The sequence below is a fragment of the Bufo bufo genome, chromosome 7 (assembly GCF_905171765.1).
Source record: "Bufo bufo chromosome 7, aBufBuf1.1, whole genome shotgun sequence".
Taxonomy (NCBI): Eukaryota; Metazoa; Chordata; class Amphibia; order Anura; family Bufonidae; genus Bufo; species Bufo bufo.
In genome coordinates, this window is record NC_053395.1 from 10,415,243 (window position 1) to 10,432,127 (window position 16,885).

The window sequence follows — 16,885 nt, forward strand, 5'->3', positions numbered from 1 at the left end:
CAGCTCTGCTGCATACACTGCTCAACTACACAGACATACAGCTCTGCTGCATACACTGCTCAACTACAGACATACAACTCTGCTGCATACACTGCTCAACTACAGACATACAACTCTGCTGCATACACTGCTCAACTACACAGACATACAGCTATGCTGCATACACTGCTTAACTACACAGACATACAGCTCTGCTGCATACACTGCTCAACTACACAGACGTACAGCTCTGCTGCATACACTGCTCAACTACACAGACATACAGCTCTGCTATATAAACTGCTCATCTACAAACATGCAGCTCTGCTGCATACACTGCTCAACTACACAGACATACAGCTCTGCTACAAACACTGCTCAACTACACAGACATACAGCTCTGCTACATACACTGCTCAGCTACACAAACATACAGCTCTGCTGCATACACGGCTCAGCTACACAAACATACAGCTCTGCTGCATACACTGCTCAACTACACAGACATACAGCTCTGCTGTATACAATGCTCAACTACACAGACATACAGCTCTGCTATATAAACTGCTCATCTACAGACATGCAGCTCTGCTGCATACACTGCTCAACTACACAGACATACATCTCTGCTGCATACACTGCTTAACTACACAGACATACAGCTCTGCTGCATACACTGCTCAACTACACAGACATACAGCTCTGCTGCATACACTGCTCAACTACACAGACATACAGCTCTGCTGCATACACTGCTCAACTACACAGACATACAGCTCTGCTGCATACACTGCTCAACTACAGACATACAGCTCTGCTACATACACTGCTCAACTACACAGACATACAGCTCTGCTGTATACTATGCTCAACTACACAGACATACAGTTCTGCTATATAAACTGCTCATCTACAGACATGCAGCTCTGCTGCATACACTGCTCAACTACGCAGACATACAGCTCTGCTACAAACACTGCTCAACTACACAGACATACAGCTCTGCTACAAACACTGCTCAACTACACAGACATACAGCTCTGCTACATACACTGCTCAACTACACAGACATACAGCTCTGCTGCATACACGGTCCAACTACACAGACATACAGCTCTGCTACATACACTGCTCAACTACAGACATACAGCTCTGCTACATACACTGCTCAACTACAGACATACAGCCCTGCTGCATACACTGCTCAACTACACAGACATACAGCTCTGCTGCATACACTGCTCAACTACAGACATACAACTCTGCTGCATACACTGCTCAACTACACAGACATACAGCTCTGCTATATAAACTGCTCATCTACAGACATGCAGCTCTGCTGCATACACTGCTCAACTACACAGACATACAGCTCTGCTGCATACACTGCTCAACTACACAGACATACAGCTCTGCTACATACACTGCTCAACTACAGACATACAACTCTGCTGCATACACTGCTCAACTACACAGACATACAGCTTTGCTACATACACTGCTCAACTACAGACATACAGCTCTGCTGCATACACTGCTCAACTACACAGACATACAGCTCTGCTGCATACACTGCTCAACTACAGACATACAGCTCTGCTGCATACACTGCTCAACTACACAGACATACAGCTCTGCTGCATACACGGCCCAACTACACAGACATACAGCTCTGCTGCATACACGGTCCAACTACACAGACATACAGCTCTGCTACATACACTGCTCAACTACAGACATACAGCTCTGCTGCATACACTGCTCAACTACACAGACATACAGCTCTGCTATATAAACTGCTCATCTACAAACATGCAGATCTGCTGCATACACTGCTCAACTACACAGACATACAGCTCTGCTACATACACTGCTCAGCTACACAAAGATACAGCTCTGCTGCATACACGGCTCAGCTACACAAACATACAGCTCTGCTGCATACACTGCTCAACTACACAGACATACAGCTCTGCTGCATACACTGCTTAACTACACAGACATACAGCTCTGCTGCATACACTGCTCAACTACAGACATACAGCTCTGCTGCATACACTGCTCAACTACACAGACATACAGCTCTGCTGTATACTATGCTCAACTACACAGACATACAGCTCTGCTATATAAACTGCTCATCTACAGACATGCAGCTCTGCTGCATACACTGCTCAACTACACAGACATACAGCTCTGCTGCATACACTGCTTAACTACACAGACATACAGCTCTGCTGCATACACTGCTCAACTACACAGACATACAGCTCTGCTGTATACTATGCTCAACTACACAGACATACAGCTCTGCTACAAACACTGCTCAACTACACAGACATACAGCTCTGCTACAAACACTGCTCAACTACACAGACATACAGCTCTGCTACATACACTGCTCAGCTACACAAACATACAGCTCTGCTGCATACACTGCTCAACTACGCAGACATACAGCTCTGCTACAAACACTGCTCAACTACACAGACATACAGCTCTGCTACAAACACTGCTCAACTACACAGACATACAGCTCTGCTACATACACTGCTCAGCTACACAGACATACAGCTCTGCTGCATACACGGTCCAACTACAGACATACAGCCCTGCTGCATACACTGCTCAACTACACAGACATTCAGCTCTGCTGCATACACTGCTCAACTACAGACATACAACTCTGCTGCATACACTGCTCAACTACACAGACATACAGCTCTGCTATATAAACTGCTCATCTACAGACATGCAGCTCTGCTGCATACACTGTCCAACTACACAGACATACAGCTCTGCTGCATACACTGCTCAACTACAGACATACAGCTCTGCTACATACACTGCTCAACTACAGACATACAACTCTGCTGCATACACTGATCAACTACACAGACATACAGCTTTGCTACATACACTGCTCAACTACAGACATACAGCTCTGCTCCATACACTGCTCAACTACACAGACATACAGCTCTGCTGCATACACTGCTCAACTACAGACATACAGCTCTGCTGCATACACTGCTCAACTACACAGACATACAGCTCTGCTGCATACACGGCCCAACTACACAGACATACAGCTCTGCTGCATACACGGTCCAACTACACAGACATACAGCTCTGCTACATACACTGCTCAACTACAGACATACAGCTCTGCTGCATACACTGCTCAACTACACAGACATACAGCTCTGCTATATAAACTGCTCATCTACAAAAATGCAGATCTGCTGCATACACTGCTCAACTACACAGACATACAGCTCTGCTACATACACTGCTCAGCTACACAAACATACAGCTCTGCTGCATACACGGCTCAGCTACACAAACATACAGCTCTGCTGCATACACTGCTCAACTACACAGACATACAGCTCTGCTGCATACACTGCTTAACTACACAGACATACAGCTCTGCTGCATACACTGCTCAACTACAGACATACAGCTCTGCTGCATACACTGCTCAACTACACAGACATACAGCTCTGCTGCATACACGGCCCAACTACACAGACATACAGCTCTGCTGCATACACGGTCCAACTACACAGACATACAGCTCTGCTACATACACTGCTCAACTACAGACATACAGCTCTGCTGCATACACTGCTCAACTACACAGACATACAGCTCTGCTATATAAACTGCTCATCTACAAACATGCAGATCTGCTGCATACACTGCTCAACTACACAGACATACAGCTCTGCTACAAACACTGCTCAACTACACAGACATACAGCTCTGCTACATACACTGCTCAGCTACACAAACATACAGCTCTGCTGCATACACGGCTCAGCTACATAAACATACAGCTCTGCTGCATACACTGCTCAACTACACAGACATACAGCTCTGCTGCATACACTGCTCATCTACACAGACATACAGCCCTGCTGCATACACTGCTCAACTACACAGACATACAGCTCTTCTACATACACTGCTGATCTACACAGACATACAGCTCTGCTGCATACATTGCTCAGCTACACAGACACACAGCTCTGCTGCATACACTGCTCAACTACACAGACATACTGCTCTGCTACATACACTGCTCAACTACACAGACATACAGCTCTGCTCCATACACTGCTCAACTACACAGACATACAGGTCTGCTGCATACACTGCTCAACTACACAGACATACAGCTCTGCTGCATACACTGCTCAACTACACAGACATATAGCTCTGCTGCATACACGGCCCAACTACACAGACATACAGCTCTGCTGCATACACTGCTCAACTATACAGACATTCAGCTCTGCTGCATACACTGCTCAACTACACAGACATACAGCTCTGCTACATACACTGCTCAGCTACACAGACATACAGCACTGCTGCATACACTGCTCAACTACACAGACATACAGCACTGCTGCATACACTGCTCAACTACACAGACATACAGCTCTGCTGCATACACTGCTCAACTACACAGACATACAGCTCTGCTGCATACACTGCTGATCTACACAGACATACAGCTCTGCTGCATACACTGCTCAACTACACAGACATACAGCTCTGCTGCATACACTGCTCAACTACACAGACATACAGCTCTGCTGCATACACTGCTCAACTACACAGACATATAGCTCTGCTGCATACACGGCCCAACTACACAGACATACAGCTCTGCTGCATACACTGCTCAACTATACAGACATTCAGCTCTGCTGCATACACTGCTCAACTACACAGACATACAGCTCTGCTACATACACTGCTCAGCTACACAGACATACAGCACTGCTGCATACACTGCTCAACTACACAGACATACAGCACTGCTGCATACACTGCTCAACTACACAGACATACAGCTCTGCTGCATACACTGCTCAACTACACAGACATACAGCTCTGCTGCATACACTGCTGATCTACACAGACATACAGCTCTGCTGCATACACAGCTCAACTACACAGACATACAGCTCTGCTGCATACACTGCTCAGCTACACAGACATATAGCTCTGCTGCATACACTGCTGAACTACACAGACATACAGCTCTGCTCCATACACTGCTCAACTGCACAGACATACAGCTCTGCTGCATACACTGCTCAACTACACAGACATACAGCTCTGCTGCATACACTGCTCATCTACACAGACATACAGCTCTGCTGCATACACTGCTCACCTACACAGACACACAGCTCTGCTACATACAGTAAGTAACGGCAGGTATAGCGTATTCCTAACACTTTTTCGCAGGACGACAAACAGAAAAATGAAAAATAAAAATGAGAAGCACAAAATAAAACCCTCCAGGGAAGAAAAGCGTCAGTTACACTGAGAGGCGCCAGGAACCTCGTGCCTCCAGGACGTGAGGCGGTCGCTGCGCGGCTGCTCTACAATAGTTCAGTGACACAGAGAGGGAAGTATTAGAAAGCCGCACCCCGAGCCACATACACCGCCATATAATGCTGCTAACAACAGAATGTGCATGAAAACCGTACAGTATTAATCACTAGACATGGCGAAGTGCGGCCGACAGTAACGTAGCGCGGGCGCCGTCCGACATGCTGCGCCGCAGGGAAGGCGACCATTACAGGGGATAGTTAGAAAAGTGCTGAGTCCAGGCGGCGAGCACAACAATGGGAGCTCTATAGGCGGCACAATACGGAGCGCGCGGTATGTTCTCACACTAACACAATGTGTAGAGTTGGGACCAAGACACCTCGTCGTGTAGACGTCGCCTTAAACTGAGCGCGTGCGACCAGCTCAGCGCGACCGGCCAAAAATAAGGACGAGAACAGCAGGTGGCGCTGTACAGACCCAGTGTATTGCAGAACTCATTACCTGCGGTTATAACAGACATGATGGCGGAGGAGACCACGGACACCCAGATGATAGGACCGACAACTCTGATGGACAGAAGTAGTCAGACATTTATTCCATAAAAAGGGAAAAAACACAACAAATGCCGCGTATAGTGCGGAAAGAAGCGTCACATTGTCACATCTCTACAGAAATAGGAAAAGCTGATTAATAATTATATGTTCCCCAAATGTGTCCCAGAAACATAAAGAAGCCCCTACAGCGACCTCAGTGGAGGACGGGGAAGGGTTAATGATGCCCCCATGAGGTCCGTGCACTCGGCGGTGTATCTCCGCTCCAGGATCCACACCTGTTACCTGCAGATCCTGACACGGATTTCCCCAGATCTCCCCCTCTGCATTGTAAAGGGAGAAATCCGCACGGACAATCCACCGGCCGCAGATCTCCGGATCCGCTCCGCAGGTCACTCCTGACGCAGGAAACTTCTGCTCCGTGTAGATGAGATACTGAGAATCCCATCTGCTTAGGCGGTATTATTTCACTCTGGAAAACCAGCAGGTAATACGCACCGTGCGTTTGTACCCGACGGCCTTCTGCGCACGCTGCGGAATACGCTCAGTCTTTCCAGGCGAATTCCCATGTGGAAAAACCGTAACGAATTACAGCAAAGTGTATGAGATTACCCCGATCACGTACACTTCGCCGATTATTTCCGTGCGGATTCCCAGATCTGCGGCCTGTCAGTTATGTTTGTGGTTTTAGCTGCGGATTTCACCCTTTTCAGTGGAAAACCGCATCTTATCCGCACCAAAAACCGTAATCACACATTGCAGGTATTGGTGCGGATACGCTGCGGATCTGATGTGCGTTCACCCGAACTCGTGTGCAGACGACGTAACTTTTCATTTGTCTCAAGCATCGATTCTGGATCTGATCTCCAAGGAATAGAAAATAATCGTACAGTAAACCCCCCCATAGAGCCGCCATATACATTGTGGGATCGGAGGCTCCGCCCATACAGCGCTATATAGTGACTTATAGGCGGAGATTATAACGGGACGTGGACGCATCGGCCTCAGCTTATTATTCTAACAGAGGCTCCAGACTCCACATAGAAGAGAACATGTAGGGGTTGAGAGAAGGAGGCGGTGAAGGTGTGTAAGTGTCTGATGGGGTCACACAGCCGATAGAAGGACAGACGCCCGGCCTCATAGTCTAAGAAGACCCCAAGTCTAGGACATGTTGTATCTACACTGAGGGGGGATCTGCCTGAGCGGTGAAACGCTGTACATACTGCACCAGACATAAGCAGACACCAAGATTTATCATTACATATAATACAAGACTGAAGTCCTTTCCTTTCTATACTGGGATAGGACAGTCCGATGCCACATCTTCCTATCTGGTCCCACTCTACCTCCCAGTAATGTCTTCCTGAGGAGAGGCCACATCTGCTTAACACCTGATCCCAATCCAGGAACCTTCCCGGTGATTTTGGTCTGTCCTGTTTTTCTTCTGTAATTGTTGCTGTTTTCAGATCTTCTGATATCTTCACACGTCTATGAGCAGTGTCCTCATCCAGCAATATGTCTGGAACATGGAGCCCGAGCTCTGATGTGACATTGGTGACAATATCCCTCATAGATCGGTGTAAGGTCAGTGAGATCAGAACCTCATCCAGATCATCCTCAGACCTGCCCTCTCCACCATCTCCCTCTGTGTCCTCATCATCTCCATGACCACATACTGTAATGTCACTTTCTTGTAGGAGTCTTATTGGGTCGGTGACATGACACATCTCCTCCACGTGACGCATCTTCCTGGACAGCTCGTCCTCCTCTATTTCCAGCTTCTTGATCAGATCAGATATCTGGGACACAATCTTCTCCTCCTGCCTGGAGATCTCGCTCAGCGCTTTCTTTTCTGCCATTTCCAGTTGTTTCTTAATGTCCATAAATAACTCCCTGACCTTCTTCCTCTTATCAGAGGCCTTCTCCTGGATATTCCTCTGACGATCCTGCAGATTCTGAAGTTTCGTCTGAATTTCTGCTTTTTGTGGGTTTAGTTCCTCCAGATATTTCCTCAGCTTCTCCTTCTCCTTCTCAGAGGCCACGTCCAGTAGCTCCACGTCATGTCCCTTGTGGCCTCCGGCCACCCAGCAGGACACACAGATACAGGCGGCGTCCATCGGACAATAGTATTTCAGCACCTCCTTGTGTGTGGAGCATTTTCTGTGCTGAAATGACACAGTAGGTTCAATCAGACTGTGATCCACTGACTTGTTATGGGCTCCGAGATGTACATGGCACATGGAGGTCTCACACTGCAGACATGTCCTCACAGCCGGTACAGGAGACTTAGTACAGTAAGTACAGAAGATCCCGGTCTCCTCCATGTCAGGCTGAGCAGATAAGAAACGCTCCACTATGTTCCCCAGCTTCCTGTTCTTCTCCAGGGCCGGACGCTCCGGATATTCTGCTCTGCAGTCAGGACAGGAATACACTCCAGCTGCCTCCTGCGCATCCAGCGCACTCACAATACACGAGCGGCAGAAGTAGTGTCCACATCTCAGGGACACGGGGTCTGTATAGAGGCTCAGGCAGATGGAGCAGTCCAGCTCGGCCCTCAGATCAGCAGACGCCATTGTGGTACGGAGGAGCAGGAACCGAAAGTGCAAAAGTCTCTTCTCAGAAGAGGGCGGAGAGCTCCTGTAGAAGAATTAACCCCTGCAGCTCAGAGATTGCATTCCATTGAGAAACAAGCAGTAAACCCACTATACGTCAGAAATCCATCAGAAATGTTGGGGAGAGTAAAGCAAACTTCACCTCTGTCTCCTCCAGTCAGGACAATGAGACATGTGGAGTATTACAGGTGACCCCTGTAGGAGGTGGATGATGGTCTCCATCCTGAGGAGCAGCGAGGGCAATCTTCTCAGGAATCAAGCCGAATGGATTATTTTTCCTCCCATCATAATTTTTTTTATTAAAGGGGTTCTCCGGGATTAAACTTTTTTTGCATTAAAAAATCTAAATTGTGGAGGAAAGATTAGTGACCAGATACTTACCTTCCAAAGTGCAGCCGTTCAGGAGATCTGCCTCCCGGTCACGTGGTTCCTCCAGATGTCTTTTCTTTGCTTCTGGAATAGTCCGTCTTCTTGTCTTCCGCTCCTCTCTTCCTGGCTGGAGCAGGAGACGGATCATCACTAAAGACGTCACCGCCTCCTGCAAGTCGAGGTGCCGGCCTCCGTCTTCTTCACCCGCGCAGGCGCAGTACGCACAGTTACAGTGCGCATGCGCCCGACTCTCTGCTCCCTCTCCGTCCAAATTCTCACTGCGCATGCGCCGTATCTCCAGTGAGTGAAGCGTCTTAAACTGCACCCTATAGCGATTATCCTACACTACTCAAATGACTAATATAATCAGTAGTGTAGAAAATAAAGGACTAATAAACTTGTACTTGTGCTTTTGTTTCATTTCAACCTCGGCGGCATTTGGGCAAATTGGGAAACTTGTCTGTATATCTTCAAAAAGGTGTGTGCGGTTATTTATTTCACCCTCATTTATCTAATATTTCCCCCTGTATATACAGTACAGACGAAAAGTTTGGACACACCTTCTCATTCAAAGAGTTTTCTTTATTTTCATGACTATGAAGGCATCAAAACTATGAATTAACACATGTGGAATTATATACATAACAAACAAGTGTGAAACAACTGAAAATATGTCATATTCTAGGTTCTTCAAAGTAGCCACCTTTTGCTTTGATTACTGCTTTGCACACTCTTGGCATTCTCTTGATGAGCTTCAAGAGGTAGACCCCTGAAATGGTCTTCACTTCACAGGTGTGCCCTGTCAGGTTTAATAAGTGGGATTTCTTGCCTTATAAATGGGGTTGGGACCATCAGTTGCGTTGAGGAGAAGTCAGGTGGATACACAGCTGATAGTCCTACTGAATAGACTGTTAGAATTTGCATTATGGCAAGAAAAAAGCAGCTAAGTAAAGAAAAACGAGTGGCCATCATTACTTTAAGAAATAAAGGTCAGTCAGTCAGCCGAAAAATTGGGAAAACTTTGAAAGTAAGGGCTATTTGACCATGAAGGAGAGTGATGGGGTGCTACGTCAGATGACCTGGCCTCCACAGTCACCGGACCTGAACCCAATCGAGATGGTTTGGGGTGAGCTGGACCGCAGAGTGAAGGCAAAAGGGCCAACAAGTGCTAAGCATCTCTGGGAACTCCTTCAAGACTGTTGGAAGACCATTTCAGGGGACTACCTCTTGAAGCTCATCAAGAGAATGCCAAGAGTGTGCAAAGCAGTAATCAAAGCAAAGGGTGGCTACTTTGAAGAACCTAGAATATGACATATTTTCAGTTGTTTCACACTTGTTTGTTATGTATATAATTCCACATGTGTTAATTCATAGTTTTGATGCCTTCATAGTCATGAAAATAAAGAAAACTCTTTGAATGAGAAGGTGTGTCCAAACTTTTGGTCTGTACTGTATATTTATTAATATATGCACAAAAATATATATATATATATTCAACTATATATTTATATGTATGTATATGTGTAAATTACCTTGTGTATATATATATATAATTTTTTGGGTTGTTTTTTATTTATTTATTTTGAATAAACTTGCAAGAAAGTATGTGAACCCTTTGGAATAATATGGATTTCTGCACAAATTGGTCATAAAATGTGATCTGATCTTCATCTAAGTCACAACAATAAACAATCACAGTCGGCTTCAACTATTAACACACGAATAATTAAATGTTACCATGTTTTTATTGAACACACAATGTAAACATTCACAGTGCAGGTGGAAAAAGTATGTGAACCCCTAGACTAATGACATCTCCAAGAGCTAATTGGAGTGAGGTGTCGGCCAACTGGAGTCCAATCAATGAGATGAGATTGGAGGTGCTGGTTACAGCTGCCCTGCCCTATAAGAAACACACACCAGTCAGGGGCGGATTAAGTGCATGATAGGCCCGGGGCCGTCTACCCAACCTGGGCCCCCCCCCCCCCCCCCCCCTCCATTTTAGTTTAGTTTTTTTTTTTTGTATGTAGAGGCTGCGGTGCTTCATGGGTGCCACAGTCTCTTCTTAGGCCATATGACATCTTCAGACTAAAAAAGAATACCCCAAATTGGGTCCTAAACTAAAAAATGTAAAATACATATAATTGTAATAAAAAAGACATGGAGGAGAATACAGCACCACATACCTCTTACATCCAGTGACATCTCCTGTCATGTAGACCTTCTCTTTCCTCTTCTCCTCCGTTTGACCCAGACCACCATGGCAAATTCTTTCAGCCGCATCTCGTCTCTACAGTTTGTAGCACAGACACATTAGATTTCTCAATTTTTCCATCAACCTCCCCATCCTGGTGTCCCCACAGTGTCATCCTGCTGCCACCCCCAATACTGTGCCCGTTGTGCTCCCCAATGCCCCAAGAACTATACTGCTGAAAAAATAGTGACCCTAATAGACATAATTGGGGTCATTTATCAAACTGGTGTAAAGTAGAACTGGAATCCCAAAAGAGCTGTCAAATATGAAAGGTGGAATCTGATTGGCTGCTATGGGCGACTAAGCCAGATCTACTTTACACCAGTTTGATAAATTACCCCAAATGTTCCTATAGTGTCCACAGCAGCTATAATGTCCCCTAGAGTGCCCCCAGTAATAATAATAACCCCCTATACTGTGCTCCAGGCAATAATCTCTGTATAGTGTCCCCAGAAATAATAGACTGGCCCCTACTGTGCCTCCCCAATAGCAACACCCCCATATAGTAATTTCCACCACACTGCCCCCACATAGTAATCCCCCCATAGTAATTTGCCCCCATAGTAATTTGCCCCCACACAGTAATTTCCCCCACACTGCAATTTCCACCACACTGTCCTCACATAGAAATAACCCCACACTGTCCCCACATAGCAATTACCCCCACACAATAGTTTCCCCCACACTGCCCCCATATAGAAATTTGCCCCCACATAGTAGTCCCTCCCATAATAATTTCCCCCCACACTGCCCCCACATAGCAATTTGCCCCCACACTGCCCCATCTAGTAATTTGCCCCCACATAGTAGTCCCTCTCATAATAATTTGCCCCCACATAGCAATTTTCCCCCACATAGTGTAGTCCCTCTCATAATAATTTGCCCCCACATAGCAATTTGCCCCACATAGTGTAGTCCCTCTCATAATAATTTGCCCCCACATAGTGTAGTCCCTCTCATAATAATTTGCCCCCACATAGTGTAGTCCCTCTCATAATAATTTGCCCCCACCACTGCCCCCATTTGCCCCCCACTGCCCCCCCCACCCCTCAAAAGTAGGCACATGAAATAAAAAATGAACAAAAAATGAAAAGATAAATACTCACCTATGTCCAGGGCCAGGTGCTTGCTCGCAGAGGAAGGCGGGATGAGTCAGGCGCGTCACAGTGCTGCGTCCCGGCACAGGCGCGCGATGATGACGTCATCATGCACGCCTGCGCCGGGATTTCACTACCGCATAGGCCTCAGGCCTACAAGGCCTGAAGCCTATGGCGGTGATCGGCGAGGGGACAGGGAGCTATGCGCTCCCGTGCCCCGCCACAGTATGTGGGCGTTCGGGTCAGCGTTGGGCCCCGCAGCGGCGCTGGGCCCGGGGCTGCCGACCCGAACGTCCCTATTGTAATCCGCCACTGACATCAGTTCTGGGTTTGCTTTTCACAAGAAGCATTACCTGATGTGAATGATGCCTCGCACAAAAGAGCTCTCAGAAGACCTACGATTAAGAATTGTTGACTTGCATAAAGCTGGAAAGGGTTATAAAAGTATCTCCAAAAGCCTTGCTGTTCATCAGTCCACGGTAAGACAAATTGTCTATAAATGGAGAAAGTTCAGCACTGCTGCTACTGTCCCTAGGAGTGGCCGTCCTGTAAAGATGACTGCAAGAGCACAGCGCAGACTGCTCAATGAGGTGAAGAAGAATCCTAGAGTGTCAGCTAAAGACTTACAGAAGTCTCTGGCATATGCTAACATCCCTGTTAGCGAATCTACGATACGTAAAACACTAAACAAGAATGGATTTCATGGGAGGATACCACAGAGGAAGCCACTGCTGTCCAATAAAAACATTGCTGCACGTTTACAGTTTGCACAAGAGCACCTGGATGTTCCACAGCAGTACTGGCAAAATATTCTGTGGACAGATGAAACCAAAGTGGAGTTGTTTGGAAGAAACACACAACACTATGTGTGGAGAAAAAGAGGCACAGCACACCAACATCAAAACCTCATCCCAACTGTGAAGTATGGTGGTGGGGGCATCATGGTTTGGGGCTGCTTTGCTGCGTCAGGGCCTGGACAGATTGCTATCATCGAAGGAAAAATGAATTCCCAAGTTTATCAAGACATTTTGCAGGAGAACTTAAGGCCATCTGTCGACCAGCTGAAGCTCAACAGAAGATGGGTGTTGCAACAGGACAACGACCCAAAGCATAGAAGTAAATCAACAACAGAATGGCTTAAACAGAAGAAAATCCGCCTTCTGGAGTGGCCCAGTCAGAGTCCTGACCTCAACCCGATGGAGATGCTGTGGCATGACCTCAAGAAAGCGATTCACACCAGACATCCCAAGAATATTGCTGAACTGAAACAGTTCTGTAAAGAGGAATGGTGAAGAATTACTCCTGACCGTTGTGCACGTCTGATCTGCAACTACAGGGAACGTTTGGTGGAAGTTATTGCTGCCAAAGGAGGTTCAACCAGTTATTAAATCCAAGGGTTCACATACTTTTTCCACCTGCACTGTGAATGATTACATGGTGTGTTCAATAAAAACATGGTAACATTTGTGTGTTATTAGTTTAACCCCTTAAGGACTCAGCCCTATTTCACCTTAAGGACCAGGCCATTTTTTGCAAATCTGACCAGTGTCACTTTAAGTGCTGACAACTTTAAAACGCTTTGACTTATCCAGGCCATTCTGAGATTGTTTTTTCGTCACATATTGTACTTCATGACACTGGTAAAATGAAGTAAAAAAAAATTGTTTTTTTTGCACAAAATAATACCTAATTTACCAAAAAAATTGAAAAATTTGCAAATTTCAAAGTTTCAGTTTCTCTACTTCTGTAATACATAGTAATACCCCCAAAAATTGTGATGACTTTACATTCCCCATATGTCTACTTCAAGTTTGAATTGTTTTGGGAATGATATTTTATTTTTTGGGGATGTTATAAGGCTTAGAAGTTTAGAAGCAAATCTTGAAACTCAATTTTTAGGGACCAGTTCAGGTCTGAAGTCACTTTGCGAGGCTTACATAATAGAAACCACCCAAAAATGACCCCATCTAAGAAACTACACCCCTCAAGGTATTCAAAACTGATTTTACAAACTTCGTTAACCCTTTAGGTGTTGCACAAGAGTTATTGGCAAATGGCGATGAAATTTGAGAATTTCATTTTTTTGCCTAATTTTCCATTTTAACCAATTTTTTCCACTAACAAAGCAAGGGTTAACAGCCAAACAAGACTGTATCTTTATTGCCCTGACTCTGCTGTTTACAGAAACACCCCATATGTGGCCGTAAACTACTGTACGGGCACACGGCAGGGCGCAGAAGGAAAGGAATGCCATACGGTTTTTGGAAGGCAGATTTTGCTGGACTGGTTTTTTGACACCATGTCCCATTTGAAGCCCCCCTGATGCACCCCTAGAGTAGAAACTCCAAAAAAGTGACCCCATTTTATAAACTACTGGATAGGGTGGCAGTTTTGTTGGTACTAGTTTAGGGTACATATGATTTTTGGTTGCTCTATATAACACTTTTTGTGTGGCAAGGTAACAAGAAATAGCTTTTTTGGCATTTTTTTTTTTTTGTTATTTACAAAATTCATCTGACAGGTTAGATCATGTGGTAATTTCATAGAGCAGGTTTTCCCGGACGCGGCGATACCTAATATGTATACAATTTTTTTAATTTATGTAAGTTTTACCCAATGATTTCATTTTTAAAACAAAAAATAAGTTTTAGTGTCTCCATAGTCTAAGAGCCATAGTTTTTTCAGTTTTTGGGCGATTATCTTAAGTAGGGTCTCATTTTTTGCGGGATGAGATGATGGTTTGATTTGCACTATTTTGGGGAGCATATGACTTTTTGATCGCTTGCTATTACACTTTTTGTGACGTAAGATGACAAAAAATGGCTTTTTTTACACCGTTTTTATTTTTATTTTTTTACGGTGGTCATCTGAGGGGTTAGGTCATGTAATATTTTTATAGAGGCGGTCGATACGGATGCGGCGATACCTAATATGTATACTTTTTTTAAATTTATGTAAGTTCTACACAATGATTTCATTTTTGAAACCAAAAAAATCATGTTTTAGTGTTTCCATAGTCTAAGAGCCATAGTTTTTTCAGTTTTTGGGCGATTATCTTAAGTAGGGTCTCATTTTTTGCAGGATGAGATGATGGTTTGATTGTTACAATTTTGGCGTACATGCGACTTTTTTGATCACTTTTATTACCTTTTTTTGGGAAGTAAGGTGGGCAAAATTTCAATTTCATCATAGTTTTTTATTTTTTATTTTTATACCGTTCACCGTTCGGGTAAAGTAACATGACCGTTTTATAGATCAGGTCGTTACGGACGCGGCGATACCAAACATGTGTAGGGAATTTTATTTTTTTCATTTTTATTCAGTGATAAATGTGTTTTTTGATTTTTACTTTTTTTCACTTTTTTTTACTTTTTTTTTTTACCCAGACCCACTTGGTTCTTGAAGATCCAGTGGGTCTGATGTCTGTATAATACAGTACTGTACTCTATATAGGGTACTGCACTGTATTTTACTTACACTGAACAGATCTATGCTTTTAGCACAGATCTGTTCAGCACCATGGACAGCAGGACGCCTGAGCAGGCGTCCTGTTGCCATGGGAACCTTCCCCGTCTGCTCAGAACTTCGCAGACGGGGAAGGGTGAGCACGCGGCTTCGGGGGGCTGTCTGGGGGCTCTCTCCCTCTCCATCGGGGGGCTGCAAAGGCACTGCAGCCCCCCGATCGGAGAGGGAGGGAGCTCCCTGAGCTGTTAACCTTTTCCATACAGCGGTCCGTACGGACCGCTGTATGGAAAGGGTTAAACGGCTGACATCGCATCACCGATGTCAGCCGTTTATACCAGGGTGCCAGCAATGTGCTGGCACCCTGGTATACCCACTGAACACCAACGATTATTCAATGGGAGGCGGGCGGGGGATCGCGATCCCGCCTGCCGCACCGCCCGCCTCCCGCAACGCCCCCACCGCCCGCAACCCCCCCCCCCCCTGCACCTCCCACCGGGCTAAAATCATTCAGAGGTGCAGGGGGGGGTGATAAATATATATTTTTGCAACACTAAAGTTTCTGATCGCCGCGGTCAGGGACCGCAGCGATCAGAAACTGCAGAAAGCGCAACAAACCGCAGGTCTGAATTGACCTGCGGTTTGTTGCGATCGCGGACATGGGGGGGTCACGGGACCTTTGAGCAGGCACTGGGTTCCGATCACTGCCAGCCGCACGGCAGTGATCGGAACAACACATGACGTACCAGTACGTCATGGGTCCTTAAGGGGTTAAGCAAACTGTGATTGTCTATTGTTGTGTCTTAGATGAAGATCAGATCACATTTTATGACCAATTTGTGCAGAAATCCATATGATTCCAAAGGGTTCACATACTTTTTCTTGCAACTGTATAAAAATATATGCACACAAATATATTTTTAGATGTATGTATTTATGTATATTACGTATATACACTCACCTAAAGCATTATTAGTGCCCCCATACTCATACGGTGTTGGACCCCCTTTTTCTTTCAGAACTGCCTTAATTCTACGTGGCATTGATTCCACAAGGTGCTGATCGCATTCTTTAGAAATGTTGGCCTATATTGATAGGATAGCATCTTGCAGAGATTTGAGGGATGCACATCCAGGGCACGAAGCTCCCGTTCCACCACATCCCAAAGATGTTCTATTGGGTTGAGATCTGGTGACTGTGGGGCCA

General features: G+C 45.6%; 1 protein-coding gene across 1 annotated transcript; it reads right to left on the minus strand.

The window, feature by feature from the left end:
- Window positions 1–6,386: 6,386 nt before the first annotated feature.
- Window positions 6,387–8,696, minus strand: LOC121008303 (E3 ubiquitin/ISG15 ligase TRIM25-like). The gene has a single exon (XM_040440754.1). The coding sequence runs from the start codon at window positions 8,456–8,458 to the stop codon at window positions 6,890–6,892; it is 1,569 nt and encodes a 522-aa protein (XP_040296688.1). The 5' UTR covers window positions 8,459–8,696; the 3' UTR covers window positions 6,387–6,889.
- Window positions 8,697–16,885: the final 8,189 nt, after the last annotated feature.